At 38.8% G+C, this 19,509-nt stretch overlaps 1 protein-coding gene across 1 annotated transcript in view; it reads right to left on the reverse strand.

The window, feature by feature from the left end:
• Nucleotides 1-487: 487 nt before the first annotated feature.
• The window catches only part of LOC129354561 (ephrin-A5-like), an 81,837-nt gene continuing 62,815 nt past the window's right edge, over nt 488-19,509 (reverse strand). Inside the window, exons 2-5 of the mRNA XM_055024024.1 lie at nt 18,746-19,038; nt 7,359-7,424; nt 7,135-7,215; nt 488-6,195 (exon numbers count right to left, since the gene is read on the reverse strand). Coding sequence (XP_054879999.1) covers nt 6,071-6,195; nt 7,135-7,215; nt 7,359-7,424; nt 18,746-19,038 — 565 coding nt within the window. The 3' untranslated portion in view covers nt 488-6,070. The remainder of the gene's footprint in view (nt 6,196-7,134; nt 7,216-7,358; nt 7,425-18,745; nt 19,039-19,509) is intronic.

Below are 19,509 nucleotides of genomic sequence, written 5' to 3' on the forward strand. Positions count from 1 at the left end.
TCACAATTTAGCATCAAGAGCTGAGGTGTAAACGTGGCGATGTTCAACATGGTTCCCACTCGCTCCACGGCACTTCCTGGTGATTTGTCATCATATCTGCGTTGATCCTGGTTAAACACAATCCCATCTTTAAGGACCTGCAGTCGGGTAAAGCTGGGGAGGAGAAAGGCCTGACTCTGAAAGCGCAGGTGAAAAATGGAAGCCGACAGCAGAGGAGGCAGAGCGGAGCGAGGAGCAACAAAACCGCGTGAGACGGCGCTTTCTTGGCTGAGCTCCGCGAAGCGCTGCACATTCCCGCAAGATTAATTCAAGCCACTTCTGTTTTTGTTATTCCAGTCTGCAAATTACCCCCAGATTACAGGGGAGCAGCTGTACAGCCACTTCAACTCCCAGACCCGACCAAGACAAACATCACACTCTGGACGCTTTTCCACTTCGCAAACTGGCACTCAGCGGCGAGATTAATGACACAGATCAGACGCCGCAATTACAACCACAAAGAAGTATTTATTAAACCTTTTTTTTGTTTCTTTCAGTTAGTCATAGCTGCTCCAACACGTGTATTTACAAAGACATGGCGCTTCTGTAGAAAAGTCTGGTGAGAACAGGGGAAAAAGACATCAGAGGAGTTTAGACGGGTCGTTTAGGCACAAGGTTCAGTCACTACAACGTCAAAACAAGTGTGCGCTTGGTTCTGTGCCGCAGCCGCGTCTTTCTGTGGTAGCAAAAACGTTCCCACCGACAAAAACACATCAGATTATCAGATAAAGAAGAACAGGTCATGAAAAACAAGGAGGAGGCGACAGAAGAAGTCCATCAGAAAACGTTTTTCACCTTCCATGTTGCAGAAACCGATGAAATGCAACCCATTAATCGGCTTATAAAACTGACAGAATATTAGGGCCATGCAAAGAAAATTTGAAAAATAAGATTACAAACTAATTACGAAAATAGAGAGACAATTTTATGGTAACATTATGACTATTCTCGTAACTCTTGTAACTTTATTTTTCCAGGAGCGGCCCTGATAAAAACCAGCTGAATGTGAAACAGAAACATAAAACAGATGAAACAGTGGGACGGATCCACCGACTGCCATTAATGATTGTAATGCGACCGTACTGCATGTCTGACAAACATATCTACAGACACGAGGCTGTTTGTTTTTTCTTGTTTTATATAAAAGACATAGAAAATGAAAGTCGGCAGGTTGGGTATCAAACTGGTTCGTATTGTTAACGTGTCGACTGAGTCGTCCTTAAAAAGAGGCGCTGAAAGATACAGAGTGACGGTCGGGATACACAGTATCCAGGAAAAGATCCGACTGGTATTTATCACTGGAGGCCATCTTTTATTTATAATGTTAAGTCACTCAACTATTTCACCTCCTTGACTCCATTTTTGTTTCTGAACTATCACGACATCGGTTTATGAACTAAATGATTATATTTCGTCTTTTCAAGTGAATACCACAGTGGTCTGGTTTCACCCTGGGGTTTAAATCCAGTCCAAACAGAAATACAACTTTGCCAACTATGCGAGGAGGAGAAAAAAGTCCAGAATAAGGTCGCTGACGGATGAAGGCGATAATTCTACCCAGTTAAAACAAACAAAATCAGCTCCAAATGTCGTACGCTGAGGGGTATTAGTAAAGAGATCTTGAATTACATTTTAAATTGGAACTCCAGCGGTTTTACTCATCAGTTTCAGTTTACCAAACAGGATGAATGTTTTGATTTACTGGTTTAAAAAAAACAGAAGGGAGGGTTTTATGAAACGTTTTGGAGCAGTAGTGTGGAAAATTTGATCAACACTTAAAGTATTAGGTCAAAAACTAAAGATGTAAATTAAATGTAAATTTTTCTAAAATGGGTTTGTGTTGAACGGTTTTCTTCTTTGGACTAGAAAGCTGGTAAAAGTTATTTCAGATAAAGAGAATCGATGAGAAATTCTCACTGAGGACGTCAAGCTAAGACACAATCTGAGTTGGGCTAACAGTCATCAAAGACTAGCAAGACGCTACTTAGAGTTGAGCTAATAGCTTGATAGGAGCTAGCTTAAATATTGCTAGCAGCTACATAAAGTCAAGCTAATAGCAAATCAAATTAGGGTATTTAAGTTCTGACATAATTAGGCTCAAAGCTACTCAGAGTTGAGCTAATAGCCATCAAACTCTAGCTAACAGCTACTCAGAGTTCAGCTAATAGCCATCAAAATCTAGCTAACAGCTACTGAGAGTTGCGGTAATACTCTTGATGGAGCTAATTAAAATGATGCTAATAGCTCCTTAATGCCGAGCTTATTGCTGCTTTAGCTAATCAACATCAAGCTAACAGCAAATCAAAGTTAAGCTAACATCCGTATAGCTAACTACTCAAAGTAAGTCACTGAGTCTCAAATGAATAGTTTTTAAGTCAAGTCGTTAACTACTTGGACTCTAGCTAAAAGCTAGTCAACTTAGCAACTAGCCTAGCATATTTATACTGAAGCTAACAGTAAGCTCACAGCTGGTGACAGTTTAGTTTATAGCTACACTCAATTTAAGTAACCATTTTAGCTAAGTAGAGCTGAATGAAAGCTCCTACATATATTTATTTAACTTTAGAGCAATTTGTGGTTCTACTTTTTAAAGAGGAAATATAAATAGCAAGAATAATTGATTATAAAATTGAATATGAAAACCATTTTTTACTTTGACAAAAGTAAAAAAAAATTAAGTTTAGATGTTAGCTTGACTCCTCAATGGGAATTTCTCTGATTTTTAAATAATACAAAGACTGAGCAAAAGACATTTCTCAAAACTTTTATACAAACAATTTTCACTTAAAATTAGAATAAAAGTTTATTTTGCTATTTTGTAAAAGTTTGCAAGCATTCAAAAATGTTATAATTCTAACAAGACTTGTAATTATTACATATCTTACATTTATATGGTACATAATTACATTCTCGTAAAAATTATTTTGACATCTTAATTATTATTTTTAATTAAAGCTTCTCTTTTAACAATTGTAAAACATAATCCTGAAATGTTAAATGGTATTTTTTAACGCAAAGTTAAAGAAAAATCACCCAAAATTATTTCCTTAAAATGTGTTAATCAAAATTTCCCAATTAAATTTTGGATTATTTGCTTGTCAGTGTAAATCCTGATTATTTTCTGTATTTTAACTGGAGAACTGAACATGACGGAGCATTGAAACCATCTCCACAAGCGTTCCTCGTTTCCCCCTCTCTGGTCTGGTCGAGGCTCAGATTGCGTCGACCACACTCTGTGTTTTCCTTCTTCTTTGGGGGTCAATTTTTCATTCCAGAAATAACCGCTACGCGGGGGTACATGGTGTATTTTCTGTTCAGACGACACTTAACCCAGGATCAAAGACAGAAACTGAATCGCTCGGCCGGCAACCCAAAGCGCGACTGCTGCCTGCGCTGTAAATTGTTTTTGCTGTTTCGCTGATAAATCTCACCCAGTATGGAGCCCAGGTTGTGCCAGATGTAAAAATAAAACAATATTTTTGTTGGGGGTTCCAATATTTGTGGGAAGTATATTTTTAAGATATTATCATACACTGCAAAAACACATAATCCTACCTAGTAATTTTGATCCAGTAACACGGGAAAATGTTTTATAAGTAGTAATTTTTCATCAATATTAATCTCTCATCTTGCTGAAAAGTTTCTTGTAAGTTAGTTTTGCCTTATCTTAAATATAGAAAATTCATCAGAAAAGACATTTATGGTTCTGGAAATCAGGTAATATTTCATTTATTCAACAAGTTTAATAATTATGGGAAATAATAATGATTTGGATCCAGTTATTTATATTTATTTATTCATTTTGCAAATAGTTTTTAAAAACCCAACTAAAGATTTTCACTCCAATCTATTTTTCTTAAATTTCTATTTAGTTTCAGATTATTATGCTGCAACAAATACAATTAATTTATTTTAATACATCTTTACCAGAAGTGCCAATTATTTCAGACAGTTTTTGGATGTGTGGTTTATTTCAAATATAAACCTAAACTCTATGAAACTTTTAAACTGCAGTGAACTTATTTTTTAGATTAAAAAAAGTAAGAGTGAAATTAAGTAAATCTGTCCAAACTGCTTATTAAAGCAAGTGACCTGAGTTTCCCCACCTTTAAAATCACGTCAACATCTGGCACTAACTGAGTTCCATATTTTTAACTTGCCTAAGGGAATTTTCCTGAAATTGTCAGGAAAATGAAGAATGCCAAAACCTGCGCCAGCAATTATTTATATTACAAAACATTAACATTGATTATTTTCTCCAAGACTCAAAATGTGCCAAAAATGAAAAGCTTGAGGTTTCAGAAATGTTCAAGCTGGAGTTGTGCTAGTGCAAAAATAGGTTAATTTAAAAAACATATTTTTTTATCAACTCTCTTCTAGTGTTGCTAATAATTGTGGAAAGGAGTGTATATGTGACTTATTTTAAAGATATTAAACTTTTAAGTTTGAATTGTGAAACATCAATATTTGTTGCTTGTAAAGGGAAAAACAAAAATATTAAATCCATAAGTGAAAATATTTAAACGGCTTATTAGGAGCTTACTATGACTTTAATTTTTTCTCTTGGCACTGATGTGGTGCCGTATTCCTTTTTTAAGGTGAATTTCTCACATTATTTTTACTAAGAGTGGCGCCAACAATTTAGAAAAGTTTTTTACTTCAACCAAATTATAACCATTCTACAGAAATGTTGTTTAATTTATTAGACATTTTTTACGCATTTTGGGAAGTTGGGTGTTTGGTGTCTAATTTAAAAATCTTAAATTGTGAAAGCAAAATGAGAAAACTACCAATAATCTAAACTATTTCCTCACCTTCATCTCTTTTGGGGCATTTTTTGACTGTTGGCCCTTGCTGAGTTCCGTACTTTTGTATTAATGAAGGGGAATTTCCCTTCAGATTGGCATAAAAAGCTAATTGTTGTATTGATACATCCCTGAATTTTAAATTTGCCTGTATTTACAATAGCAGTGTAAATAGTGATCCACGAAAACAAGAGTGTAACAGCAAAACTACGTTGGTGACATTCGGCAGTGGCAAATTCAAAACACAAATACTCCATTTCTACACCCTGATGCACACCAGTCTCTTCTTCTACTCCTAAACGTTTGTTAAAAACAGCTACCTCCATCACATGTGATCGTTCCAAAACAGACACAAACTCTTGTTTTTCTTTTTTTCTCCAAACGTAACGTGAGCTAACATCCTGACGGGGATTCGCTTTTATTGCCGCTCTAACTGTACTTACACACTAAACCAGAACAGAAAAAAAAGCACAAGGACTTCACAATAAATAGGAAAATAACATTTTGCCTGGCAAAATTCCTTGTTCGCTTCTGCTCTCCGTTCAAATATTTCACTGTACACCCGTGACGGCTGCTACAAATACATGGTAAATAAAAAACAAAAACAGAGAAATGCATTAATTGATCATTAAATTGATTCTGTCCAGACACTAAGAGACGAGTGCTTCCTTAATATTTTTCCTAACGGCTCCACAGTCGGCGGCGATGCGTCCTTTCTAACCTGAGAGGAAGGTTAAGTCATCACAGCAGCAGCAGCAGCAGCAGCAGCAGCAGCAGCAGCAGCGTCCTCCGTTGTTCCTCCCGCGACCAAATGACACCAAGTGACACCAAGTGACACCAACTTCCCAAAAAACAAAAAGGAAAGGGAGAAAAAAAATGTCTGTAAACTTTTTTTCCAGGCTCCTGCTGTGCTTCTTTGCTACTCGAGCTAATTAGTGTCGCGTTTGTGTAGACGGTGTCTTTTGAAAATAACGGTGAAGGATCTGCATACTGTGAGCTACAGCCAGGCTCTTCCGCCTGCAAGAGTCACAAAGTCGACAAAAGCAAGCGAAGGCTTTCCTCGCTGAAGTCTCTTCCCCTCTCAGACTGAGAGATTCTCCTCAGTGTTTTGGGGGATTTTCTTAATTTAATTTGTTTTAAAAAGTGCTCCTTAAAGAGGGAGGTGTAGAGCGGCGAGCTGTGGTCCAATCAGGACGGTCCGTTCCCCGGAGTGAGGCGTCTCGCCGCTATAAAGACAAAATGGCTGCCAGGAGCATCAGGGCAGAGCTGAGCAGCAGGATGGAAAAGCGTCGCCGATCGGCAGAGTTCACGTCTTGTCTGGCTGGTTCCGGCGACTCGTGATTGATTCCATCTGAAGAGGAAAAACAGACATTTTTAATTAAAACCTGGCTTGTTTTTTACAGGCACTTTGAGTTTTAAACGTCAAAGTTAGCATTAAATTAAACTAAAACACAATTATACAACAAATCCTGACATTTTGTCTTCCTGGTGACAGTTTTACGATATTTGGACATTTACAGAGAATTGGAAAAATATATTTTCACATATTTCACTGGGACAACAGTGTTTTAGAAACAGTGTAGACAGAAAGAAAGGAGTAAATTTCCAAAGTCACAATCATGAGCAGAACGTCATAAATTAAAGAAAAAAGCGACATTATTGCTTTTTCCTCACAATACTGTGACTTTATTCTCATTATATTAACTTTATTCTTATATGTGACAGTTTGTTTGGGCCATTCTGGATAGTTTTTAGTGGAAATTTACTCCTTTCTTTAGGGTTGGGGTTAGGGTCGCAAAAAGTTTTTTTTCCAGAAAATATTTGCCTTTGTTTTGTTTTTCAAGAAAATCTCTGGGATTAATCTGAAAAGTTTGTTTAGTGCTTTTGGGACTTTTAAAAAATGTCCTTGTTTTTCTCTAGGATTTTTTTTCTAGATTATTCTTAAAATGTTGGGATAAAAAGAAAAGACCCCAAAAATTTTAAGATCACAGAAAAAGAAAGAAAAATTCAGTTTTATCTAGAATATTTCAGAGATTAATCTTGAGATATGAGGGTTTTGGGGGTTTTTATACCAATTTTTCAACATGAGGAGAATAAAGATGTAATTTAGCGACTTTATTGTCACAATATGACTTTAGGTGAGAATGAAGAAACTGGAAACAAACGCAAGAGACCTTTAGCCTATTTGTCGGCTTTATTTCTCTGTTACAGAAATCTGCCAAGCTTGTAAAAAACAACTTTCGTTTAACCGTCCAAATCTCGTCAGCGTTTTCAGTAAACTCTCACTAACCTCTGGGTTCGAGCGAGTTGTGACTGTTTTCGTCAAATTCGACTCCTTCCTGCGAGCTGCCAGAGTTTTTCACACAATTGTCTGGAGGAAACAGAGGAAAGAAGGAGATTTGGAGATTAGACGCGTCAATCGTCACAGCAGCCGGATCACAAGCTGAATTAAAGCAGAAAAACTCAAAACTGAAGGGGAAATCTGGTGATGGACACAACAGACGTGCTGCTCACTTTGGGGCCTGACGAAGACCTTGAGCCGCAGGCAGCTCCTCCTTCCTCTGACGTCGGTGATGGAGGCTGCAGAAAACGGGACACAACGTGACAACGTGTCGGGCCAGAACACTTCAGACACATCACCTTCACGTCTGCATGTTAAAGGACCTCCTGTGAACTAATCTGCAGCGCTGTGAGCCGCCGCGAAATGTCATTAAAATGTCAGTCTAAATGTCAGCGTTATTACTGCACTTGAACCTAATTCTACAAAAGACATAATGAACAATGAGTAATATTATAAAATGAAGGTTTTTCAGCCTCTCAGCTGAACCCATTATCCTAATTGTTCCTCTTTTGACTCCAGTTTGTATTTAAAACAGTCATTTTTGAATTAAACGTACATCAAATAAATTCAATTGGGGATATTTATCCAGCGTAAATCCCCAACCATCAATGTTTGTTGCCTCTGTCACAAAGTTTATTGTCTTGAAAACGATGCTGACAAACATGCTACCTGGGTCTGCATAAGAGAAAATACTTTTTATTTTCTCTTTTTGTCAATAATGTGTCCGTATTGGGTAAAGGCTTCACAGTGTTCAGCTGCATCAGGACAAACGTAACGTTCTGGGATGTTTAAAGTTATATAATCATCACAATAAAAGTCAGAATTACCAAAATAAAAGTCAGAATTACCAGAATAAAAGTAAATTACCAGAATGAGTCATAATTAATAGCATAAAAGTCATAATTAGTAACTTAAAAGTGATAAGTATCAGAATAAATGATTGATTTTTCTAAATTTATGAAGAAAAGATTAGGCCTCTGCAATCACATAGCGATGCTGACGTCAGGGTCAGGGTTAGGGTCAGGGTCAGGGGTCGGCATATTTAAAACATGCTTTTGAAAGTTTTCTAAACTCTACTCGGCTCAGTTTTTGACATTTCTCGCTTTTTATGCTACAGAATGTCATGTAAAAGTAGCAGAATACCAAAATACATGTGATAGCTTAACAAAGCCCCAGATTTGAAGGGCTTAACGCTGGAAACCCTTTTTCTCTCATAAGATCTCTTCACTCACTAAACCGACTTTTAGTCAAAAACAGGAGGAATGGACAATCTGACAAGGTCGATGGTTTCTTCATCAGAGGTATTCCACACTTATCCATGTTTTTGAAACCCGACTGAAGAGCTTCATCGCGCTGTCGGAGCTCGCCGCTCGCCCTGATGTGAGTGTTTCAGCCTCCATATTTTATGTCAATGTCACCCTCATATTTCCAAGTCTAATTTGGCCGGGGGCAGTCGTTTCTGCAGCTGTGTGGCTCGGCGTTACGCTCACCTGCAGAATCTCATTTCCTGTGTTTCCTGATTGTGAAAGGCAGAGATTAAAACCCTTTCTTCTGAATTAATTTCCAAGTAGCTTGTGCTTTTGTCAACAGTGTTTTTACCGTGAACTTATCATCCGTCTGCTCTTTCGATGCCAGTGCAGACATGTTACGATAACATGACTTCTTAACATTTTCTGCAAGTAGCTTAAGTTTGTACTGAAGTAAAAGTAGCACTACTTTAACGTTAAATTACTCAAGTAAAAGTAAAAAGTATTTGGCAAAAGTTACTCAAGTACTAGGTAATAAATGAACTTACACAATCAGATGGACCAAAATATAAAAGAACTTTAAAGACCAAAGGGAAAATAATTTGTATAGACGCTTTGCAGAGTGACGTCCTGCAGCCATATCCCGCTGTAGGGAGAAAGTTGCTACCTGATGATGACTAGCATTGGATTTAGCTGTTAAGTTGTCAATATAAAGTGTAAAATCTTAATATGTAAGCCTGAAAGAAAGGAAATAGTGATGCAGTGCTTTGCTACTAATTGCCAACATTAGGTCAAGAAAAAGTCTTAGTCTAAAAAAAGTAGTTCAGGTATGCTAACTTGACTATGACAAACTTAAAGTCTAATGTGATGTGGAACTGGGTGTTCAGTTAAAATATATATAAAAAGCGATATAAGCACCAACTCTGACAGATCATTAGTAGATTTGTTCTCTTTTGCTGGACTAAATTAACAATACCTTCATCTCCAGGTGTCATTTAAGAATCGTAATGTTTTATAATAAAATTACTGAAGTAAAAGTAAAAAGTAGAGTGTAGTAAAAATACTCCAATACTCTAGTAAATGTGACTAGTCACTACCTAAGGGTAGTGACTAGAGTCTCAAACTGCCAGACGACCGTTAAAGCGTCTGGGTATCTTAGCGTTTTGTACGTGCGTGTATGTCGGTTGTGCTTTCCCACGTATGTGCATCTGTTCGTAAACGTGTCTGCGGTTCGTTCCTGCTGGATTCTCGCCAGCGGTAAATTCCTCCAAGAAGCAAACTGTGTCAGGGTTTCCACCGACTCGGCTCTTATTTCAAAAGACTTTATTATCAGACGTGGAGTGAGGAGAGACAAAGATCCTGGCTAAACGTCGACACGAGAGGAACATTGGCCGGGAAGGAAATGAACGAGAGAAGCGCTGTCAGTCACAGCAGGGATCGAGTTTCTCCTCCGGATCAAAACCTGACACGACCGACCCGACTAAACTGCCTCTGTCTTTTAAAGGCTCAGTCTCTTCCAGGATTCCCTGGCTGTCTTTTTGGGAATCTCCTGTAAAAACGCACTTTACTCCACTTTGTATGGAAGATCCGAGTCAGTCAATTCTTCCTATCTTCTATAAAATACAGGATGAGCTCTGGGAGGAAATTCTGCCACAAATAAATATATAACATTTGTTCATTGCATAAATACAAGTATTTTTGGTCTAATTTCTGATGCAAATATCTTTATACACTTGAAATGAGACAAAACAAACTTTTCAGCAAGATACGGTGAGCTTGTTTTCAGTCAATACTTCTGTAAAATTGATGAAAAAGTATTAGCTCAATTGTTTAATACTTTGTCTAAATAACAGAAAAAAATTTCTTGTTATAAGTGAAATAATCTGCCAGTGGAGCTTGTACTTTTTAATCAATATTAAGCAACTAAAATTAAAATCTGTTATATGTGTATGACTCAATTTGTTTTGTATGTATCCTATATTTTGCAGTATGGTTTTATAATTAATACTTTTTATTGAGCTGAACTATCATCTAGTTTTTGCTGGATGATAGCATTAGCAAAGTAGAGCAAGATAAACAAAATAAATGAGTAAAATATATTAGAAAAGATGAGCTGCGTCTCCAGAAAGTAAGACGGTCGTCTGGACGCCCTGCAGCGTTGTGCACCGTGCGTGAAATTTCCGGATGTATCAATAAAATGCAACTTGTCTGCACAGGTTTCCTGGGTAACAGGCTTTACATTATGATGCTGATTAATTCAGTGTTGATAAAGTCTCCAGGTGGAGCGCATGTCGTCTGTTGAAATTGTAACACTAAGGCTGTTAAGCCTGGAAATCAATGGTTTGCAAAATTAGATGATGAAACAAAAAGAAACAGATTTAAAGCCTGAGAAGGTTTTCATAGTTTTAGCTTCATTAGCAGATCATTTTCTATTTTTCTAATAATTGTTATTCCCACGTTTCCCACCTCTCCGCCCTCCCCTCCCGGATTCCTCACACTCCTCTTCCTCTCTCACTTCTGCCGTGGAGATCAGAGTTTGGTTTTTCTGTCCTCCAGCGACGCGGCCTGTAACTCGACGCCGCGCCGCCCGTCGGGTCATTCGTGTTGCCGCCCCTCTTCGTCACGGCGGCATGAAATTCCTGGTCACGCATTTCTGCATGTTCAGTCCTGCGCTGTCGCGCCTTATCGCGGATCAGACGACAGGATTTGGTGACTGTGGGGTGAATTAGAACGGATCCTGATATAAGCACCGGGTTTTTCTCCTTGTGATGATCAGGTTATCTCGGAGAACAAAGCCTTTTGTGTGTGGGGGGTTCGTCATTATCGATGTAGATCTGCGGCGACTGTACAGAGCCGGCGTTTGAAGCACAAAGGCTTTGCAGGGAGACAGTCATCGCTCTCACCCAGGGAGAGCCAGACTCTCAACTGTCTCCTCTGAAAATTGGATTTCTATCCCCTGAGATTAAGATGAGGCTTCCCCAGCTCCACCGCGGCTCTCTTAGAAAAACACCAGACCACAAGGAGCTCAGCGCTCACCGCTCCTTGTCATCCCGCTGACCTTTGACCTGCATGGACGGGCCGTAACGCTGAACCCGCTCCGGGTCGGCGTTCCCCCAGGTGTCTGTCTGGCAACATGAAGACCCATCTCCGTCTTCCTGGTGATCAAATGAGCCTCAGCAGAAGACAAAACGGCGCCTGTCTTCACTGAGACGTATTGTTTGACTTTAAACAATGGTCGACATGCAGTTTGACACGACTGCAGTGGCCTGGAAAACTAATCTTAACCAGCATTTGTAACAGAGACGCTAAATCTCTGTAACACATTTATTCAGCGTTAAAACTGATACTTAATCACCAATCAGAGCTTCAGGATAATCACTGATAGTCCAGTATTTTCAGTTCGATTAGGGACTAAGATTGTGATACTTGTTATGTTTGTAGCTGCTGTGAGTCAAACAAACTAAAGCCTTTGGAAAACTTGTTCCCCTCCTGGCCTGTGGGGGCGCTGCAGAAAGAACCACTGAAAAAAAAACGACACAAAATCCTCTGAAGACACTGGCCGTCAGAAAATGTAAACAAAGATAGAGTGGCGTCAGTTGTAGGATTTATGTTTTGTCTTTAGCGTGGTAGAAGAAATGCTGCCACCTGCAGGTGGGAGTCAGCATCACTTTACCCCAAAGTTATTGGTAATTTTTGTCTAATATAGAAAAAAAAATTAATCTATGTGAAAAAATTTGTAGAATTGTTGATTTCTGCAATCATGCAATCACAAAAATTTGCCTGATTGAGGGGACAGATTAAAGCCAGCGCCGCCATCTTGGATTTATGCTCCGTTCCTCAACAAGGCACTGAAGGCGCCCAAATGTTTCTGCAGAAACGCTATCAGAGGAACTGACTCTCATCCCAACCTTATCAACCTCATGGGAAACACCTTGCAGTGTACGCTGTGAGTCATGAAGGTCATCTGTTGACTTTGATTCCACGATTGTGTAATCACAAAGAAAAACAAAGAAGTAACAGGAATATGTCTGCCGGCGCCGCTATCTTGCTACAGCTGACGGCATACAGTTGGTTTCCCACACTGGGCGTCGACACTCGAAGTTGACGCAAGTCTTGCTTTAGGGATACAAGTACCAGTAAAACTTTTAAAACCAACTGGCAGTACCCCAAACGTCCCTTGAGAGAATCGGTCATAGGCTCTATGACCAAATCCAGAAAACACATGTAGACCGGACAAGCACCCCAATGCAACTCCTGCACCCAACTGAGCCAGAAGAAGGACAGAGTCCGCACTGCCCCAATGAATCTGAGGTTTGGCAATCGTTTTGAGCCTCCTTTCCAACATCCTACACTTTCCCTTTGGAGATGGGAAGTCTGCGGTTAGTTGGTGGAGACTCTCCAATCACAAGCCCTCCATGCAGCTTAAAACAGGTGTCAATCAGGACAAACACTCGATAATGTCCATAACCAGGTGATGTAACCCAAGAGAGACTCTGCTTGTGTCGTCACCACTAATGAATAACTGTCACCAAAGTCTTTAAGAACGCAACCGCCCAAAGGTTTCCGTGTTTCCGTGAAAAGGAACAACGGGAAACTTGGACGTTACATGAGCCGTCGCCCATGATGGCAGGACTGTATGTTCTGACATTTTCCCAGAGGTGCTTTCTCCTCGTTTCTCATGTCTTCCTGTGCTCACAGAAGATAAAACAAAGATCTTACAGATGAGTCACACGTCTGAGTCAGCACTAGTGGCCCTGAAACCGCCCAAAGGCACAGGACCGTCTCTGGGTCTCTCTCTCTCATTAGACGATCAATCACCATCAAAGACAAAACGGGCCTCGCCTTCGCAGAGCTCAGAGCCAGTTGGACAAATAAAGCCGAATTTGGAAAGCCATGAATTGACTTATTGACTTCCAAGGAATTATGGCAACATCAACAATTCCCAGGAATGAGTCTAACGAGACCACAGCTTCTCTAAACAATGCAGCCTTGCAAGGCGACTCATGGGACGTTTTATCTCCAAACATTGATCAAACGAGCAAAACAATTTACAAAACACCTTCAGTGACCTAAAACAGGGCTGGACAATAGGACTAAACATAAAATATACTCATTTTTTATTCCAGATTTAATTTCTAATTCCTTTTGTGAGTTTTATGGGAGACCTTTAGGGCCAGACTGCTACATTTTTTGTTTAGTTACAAGAATATAATCATATTAGCGCAATAAAGATGGTTTTACCAGAAGAACATCATAAAATTAAGAGAGTGATCAAATGCCAAAACCTCACTAAAGTATAACTTCACAGGAGGCTCAACATTCCTCATTTTATTTTGCTGGGTTATAAATTGTCCCAGTAATTTTGGCGATAAACAATAATTTTGCTGTTTTGAGACCATTTTGAAGCAATATAACGATAATGGCATAACAATGCAAGAACAGATCAATAAATTTTAAATTCTAAAGAACATTAAACACTGGAGCTGGAAGACGTTTTAAATATCCAAATAAATAACAACAGAAACAACAAATAAAGTGAATATTGAACAAAATTGTCCTTCAAAAAATTGGCTAGTTGAACCAGACTGAAGACTTTTATCATCCAGTTTTTGGTAGAAAGAGAGATACACTGCAAAAACACAAAACCTTACCAAGCATTTTTTTGTCTAGCTGCTCGTGCAAATATCTTTGTTCACTTGAAACAAAACAAAACTGAGTTTTCAACAAGACAAAGCGACTTGCTTAAGGTGGTTTTTCCTTCATTTTGATGAAAATCTGCTGATTCCACTGGGAGAATATTCAGCATTTTCCTCCTGCTATTAATGAAATAATCTGCAAATAGAACTAGTACTTTTTATTGTCAATATTAAGAAATGATTGACCTCAAACTTAATTATTTGCTTATTTTGCTGAAAAGTTACTTGTAAGTTAGTTTTGTCTTATTTTAAATGTCCTAGGACTAGACTAAAAACATCATGCGTTTTAATTTATCATGCAATTAATTGATAAATTGCAACAAGCTTTGCTATACAGACTTAATCTGATCCTAGTATTTTGTTTTATACTTGACCTGAATTAAAAATTCAACCAAATAAAAACTGTAAAACAAAAATGATTTCCGCCCTGGTTACACTGACATCCATATTCTCCAGAGGTATAATTTCACTAGTTGATCAAATTGAATTTATTGCCCAACTGTAATTCAAAGGGACGTTTGCGAAGCTTCAGGAGGACAGCAGGGGGTACATGGATATAAAAACAACCTCCTCCTCCTCAGAGTATCTGGTTATCCCTGTTTTCCTCTGCGCTCTGGTGCCAAAACATCACTGACTCGCTCCGCTTTATTACGGGTTCCTGTTAAAGCCCTTGAAGTCTCAGGCTGACCTCAAATGTCAGCCAAACATCTCCAAACCCACCACTGTGTCTTATTTAGTCCTGCGCTTCTCTCCCTGCAGGGAGCTGACTTCACTTATGAAAACACGACTTCCCCGCTGCATGTTTGGGTGAGTCTTCTCACGACGAGCAGAAAGCTGAGCCGATATCAACAATATCAGTCTCCTCATGTATGGAAGGTTAAAAGGGACAAGATTTAACTGACCATTTTGATGAGTGACTTTGACATAAATTTATGCTGATTGATTAATTACGTGTATTGCATGTTATAATTTCCATGTTAATGTTTTAGTGACATATTAAACATTTATTTATTAAAATAAGGATTTAATGGCATGTTTACTGATTTAAACTTGTAACTGTTCTTAGTTTGAAGTTTCAGTTTTGCTCAGCTGCACAGGCATCCAGTTTCTAATTTGAACTGTTTGTCACTTAAAAAACAAATTCATTATTTTCCAGTTTGTCTTGATTTTGTATTAGCCTCTACTAAAGGTGTTAGCTTCTGTGAATTGTGTTTGCTCTTGCAATTTATGCTACATCTATTGTGTTAGCCCTAGCTAATAGTGCTAGTTCCTGCTAATGGTGATAGCTTTAGCTAATAGTATTAGTTCCTTCATATTGCATTAGCTCTTGCATATTGTGCTAGTTCTTGCTAATGTTCTTATCTGCTAGTATTAGCACCATTAGTAGCTAATACTACTGAGGCTACTAAAAGTGTTAGCCTCAGCTAATACCGTAAACACTAGATCACCAATGTTTGTTTCAACATACGTCTCTTGTATAACAACATTAAAACTTTAGACGGAGAAATGACTCCTGGTTTTTTACCAAAGACAAAAGAGAAACTCTCCAAGCGCTAAAATCTGACGCTATTTCACTTTTGTTTCCATTTGGTGAAGAAGGAAGTTGTTCTTCTTCAGAGGTTTTTGTGTTGTTTCCTTCAGTGGTTCTTGGTGCAGCGCCCCCACAGGTGAGGAGGGGAACAGGTTGATGAAAGGGTTCGGTTGGTTTGACTCAGAGCAGAGAGAAAGAGAACAGGAGCTGAAAATGTAACAAATATTTCAGTTTTGGTCCCGAAGCGAATCAGGCATCTACATCATTAAAAATATATTTTATTTATTTCCAGTCATCTCTTATAATTGGGAAGTCCCAGAAGACATAATGATGATTTGCGTCTTGATTTCTACATTTTCTCCAACATGCAGAAGGATTTCCATCATAGTGGCATTTCTGGGCAGGTGTGAAAAAATCTCACCAGATTTTTTCATCGAAATTCTTGCCTTTGTAGAGATTTATTATGTCTCCACTGGTATCTCCACATTATCGTCCATTCTTAAATCTGCTTGTGTAACACAGTAAAGAAGGGTCCAATATGTTTCTATAGATGGGCCAACAGGTTCGGCTGTCGGAGCACGATGGGTGTTTAAATGACACACAAACACAGTTGAGTGAATTTAAAGAACAATTAGCTTTAGTAACATAAACCATAAACTCACAATTGGACAAGACACACAGTTAAGAAAATAAAATTACACACAATAAAATACATAAAATAAAAACAACAATACTTGGCCAAGTGCTAAACATCAATTTTAAATCTGTTTGGTGATCTGCACTCTAATCTTTTTAAACAATAAATCAATCAAATTAATTCCCATTCAGGTCTCACTCAACATCATTCATATGAGGAGAATTTCCTGCACAGCAGTTTGTTGTAATGTCAAATAAAAGAAAACGGTCCGAAAAGCAATGTCCAAAATTTCCAGGAAACAATAACGAAAAATGTCAGTCAGTGTCTCATACGTAACCGACTGTGCGAAGATATGAGTGATAACTGCCTACCACACCGCAGGGTGCAGCAGGGCTCCAAATGCAAGGGAGGAAATCCAGTTCTTTCTAAGTCCAGGTGGGAAGGCTCACCATCAAGGTCAACATAGGAATCCACTCCAGGAACAATCCAGGAAAAAAAACAAACTGATTCTGTCTCAGCTGTCTCATCAGGGTCGGATCTCCCGCTCACAATCAACGCTGCCAACACGGGAAAGAAGGAGAAGCCTCTGTGGCATTCCGCTCTCTGATTGGTCTAAACATTCATGGAAACCAAACTTCCCATTGGCCAGGCAGACCACCCCGCCTACCCAATCAGGTTGGTTTTAGTGACTCGGGTTGCCCCAAGGATGCCCCATATAGTTTCGGGCTAAAAGCAACCCATAAAACATTTCCTACACTTTCTTCCCCAGAATCAAACATCATAGCTATTTTACGACCATCAAAGAACTTTGATGTGACTCATTAATTGAATGTCCACGACATCATGGCACCTCGAATGAATGAGTGAAGCTGTTGCAAAGGGTTAATAGTTTGGGTCATGCAGAACTGATCTGATCGTTTCCATAGCAATGAGCAGAACAAGTCATTCCCCAGAACTATGACATCATCATCTATGACATCATCATCTATGACATGCGATTCTAGATCAAAGAACACCTCCGGTTATAAATGCTTCTGTTTCAAAACACTAGTTCATATCCAACCAACTCTTCGGACCTTACCACTGTTTTTTCGGAAGGATTTCAGTATGGCAGAATTTTTACTTGTCTTATGTTTTCCCATCGGTTTTGGCATTGGGTACATCGTTACAACTACAATGAAGAAGTTGTGTGACAAAATATGGCCTGGTACAGAAGACGAGAGAGATAGGTCTCAGGACATCAGCACTTCGTCGACATATGATGATTTTGATCGTTTTCTTTTCACTCCTGCCTTGCCTTCCTCAACTGAGAAGCAAACCTCCCCGGCTGGGGAGGTTTGCTTCTCAGCTTATGATGAGATTGATTCTTTTCTTTTTGATCTATCTGCGCCTGAGAAGCAAACCTCCCCGGCTGGGGACGTTTGCTTCTCAGTAGGAGAAGCAAGCCTTCTTTTTTATGCTTATTTTCCCAATCAGTCCCCGACAGCGAGTCAAACCTCCCCGGCTGGGGAGGTTTGCATGTCTAGCAACGACAATACTTTCGGTTCTTCCCCGGCTGGGGAAGTTAGTTTTGCAACAGAAAACTTCAAGTCTGAAGACTTGAGTTTAGTTGTAAAGAAGACGACATTTGGTGCCGGTATGCATGAAGAAAGCACAGGCCCAGGGAATGATGCATCCGAACTTCTAGAAGAACAAAGTTGCCTGCCTGAAGAAGTTTCGTTTCAAGAGGTTGAAAGCATTACCACCCAGGAAAGTTGGTTTTCTCTTCTAAAAGGCTACGTACAGGGGTCAATGTTCTTACTATTATTTTATTTGCCTTTATTCCTCATTCCCTGGGTTATTATATACTATTATGAGTTTTTGTTTTTTCTTTCTATTTTTCTTTGTGTCGTCTTTTTCTATATAGCAATGGTCATTGATTCTGAAGGAATTACGACAGAAAATGTGTTTTCTTATTTTGAAAACTATATATGGGGACCATTGATGTTAAAATTAGTTTATCTGTGTTTATTTGGAGCTTTCTCACTTTTTATATACTATGGTGGTTTTATCATTTTTGCTTATCTTTTTGTCTTCTTTTTTAATTTTATCTTTATTGAGAAACTATCACTCAGACATGGTCCTAGACCAGGGGTGCTCATTTCTGATGTAACAGACGTATATTTGCATAGAAAATTAGTCAATAGGGTTTAATTTATAATTTGTATGTCTTCATGTCATGAGGTAGATCTCAGCCGGCTTGTGAGAGAAAAAGTAGATCTTGGTCTCAAAAAGTTTGAGCACCCCTGCTTTAAGCTAACTGAAATTGCTTAAAGTTTATATCATCTAGTTCACTATAATCTGCCCAAGTTTACTTCAAAAATTGCCATTTTTGAAGTAATATAGAGATTTTACGTGTCAAACAACAACATTCGGGTAATTAGGAAGATCATGGGAACCTCATACTCACAGATGTAATAATACTCTCTGCCGGGGCGAAACTCGAAGCCTAAGGAGAACGGAGTGAAGAGCTGGAACTTCTCGGAGAACTTGAGCGGCCCGTTGGGCGACAGAGGCCTGTTGCACTCCCAGCGCTTGAAGCCCTTGGCGGTGTGGTCGCAGGAGCTGTAGCCGTCGTAGTTCACCATGTAGAGGACGTAGCGCTCGGCCCGATCGTCCGACACCGGGCTCACGTAGTGCGGACAGTAGACGTCGAGGTAGTCGTTGATGCAGACGTCGATGTGGTAATCACCCCGGTAAAATCTGGAGGGAAACAAACCACTGCGGTGAGTGTTTGGTGTGATTTAAAATGGTTTTCAAGAAGTTTACAAGCCTTTTTCCAGGAACAAACTTAACAAATACCAAGCCAGAAACACTCTGCAGCATTTTTATTTGACCACTTCAGACTTTTTATGCAATACAAGAAATACATTAAAGGATGCAAATAAGAAAATAAGCATTTATTGCCTAAAATGGAAAAGCAACTATTAGTGAATTTGATGAGGAGAAATAAAAATAACTTTTTTGTATTAAATGCAAAATATATTTTTCCAGCAATTGGCCTGTTTTTTGAGTCAACTGAAAGTCTCCAAAATAATTTAAAATCTGAATTGACAATACAGAATTTATCCATAAACATTATTTTTGGAAAAAAATAATTGTGCTAAACATTTTCAAAGTTAGCAAATGCGTGAACAAAAATCTTGCTTAGCTAGCTTTGCTAATCGTGCAAAA

This window comes from Poeciliopsis prolifica, unplaced genomic scaffold, assembly GCF_027474105.1.
Source record: "Poeciliopsis prolifica strain line A6 unplaced genomic scaffold, Auburn_PproV2 SCAFFOLD112, whole genome shotgun sequence".
Lineage (NCBI taxonomy): Eukaryota > Metazoa > Chordata > Actinopteri > Cyprinodontiformes > Poeciliidae > Poeciliopsis > Poeciliopsis prolifica.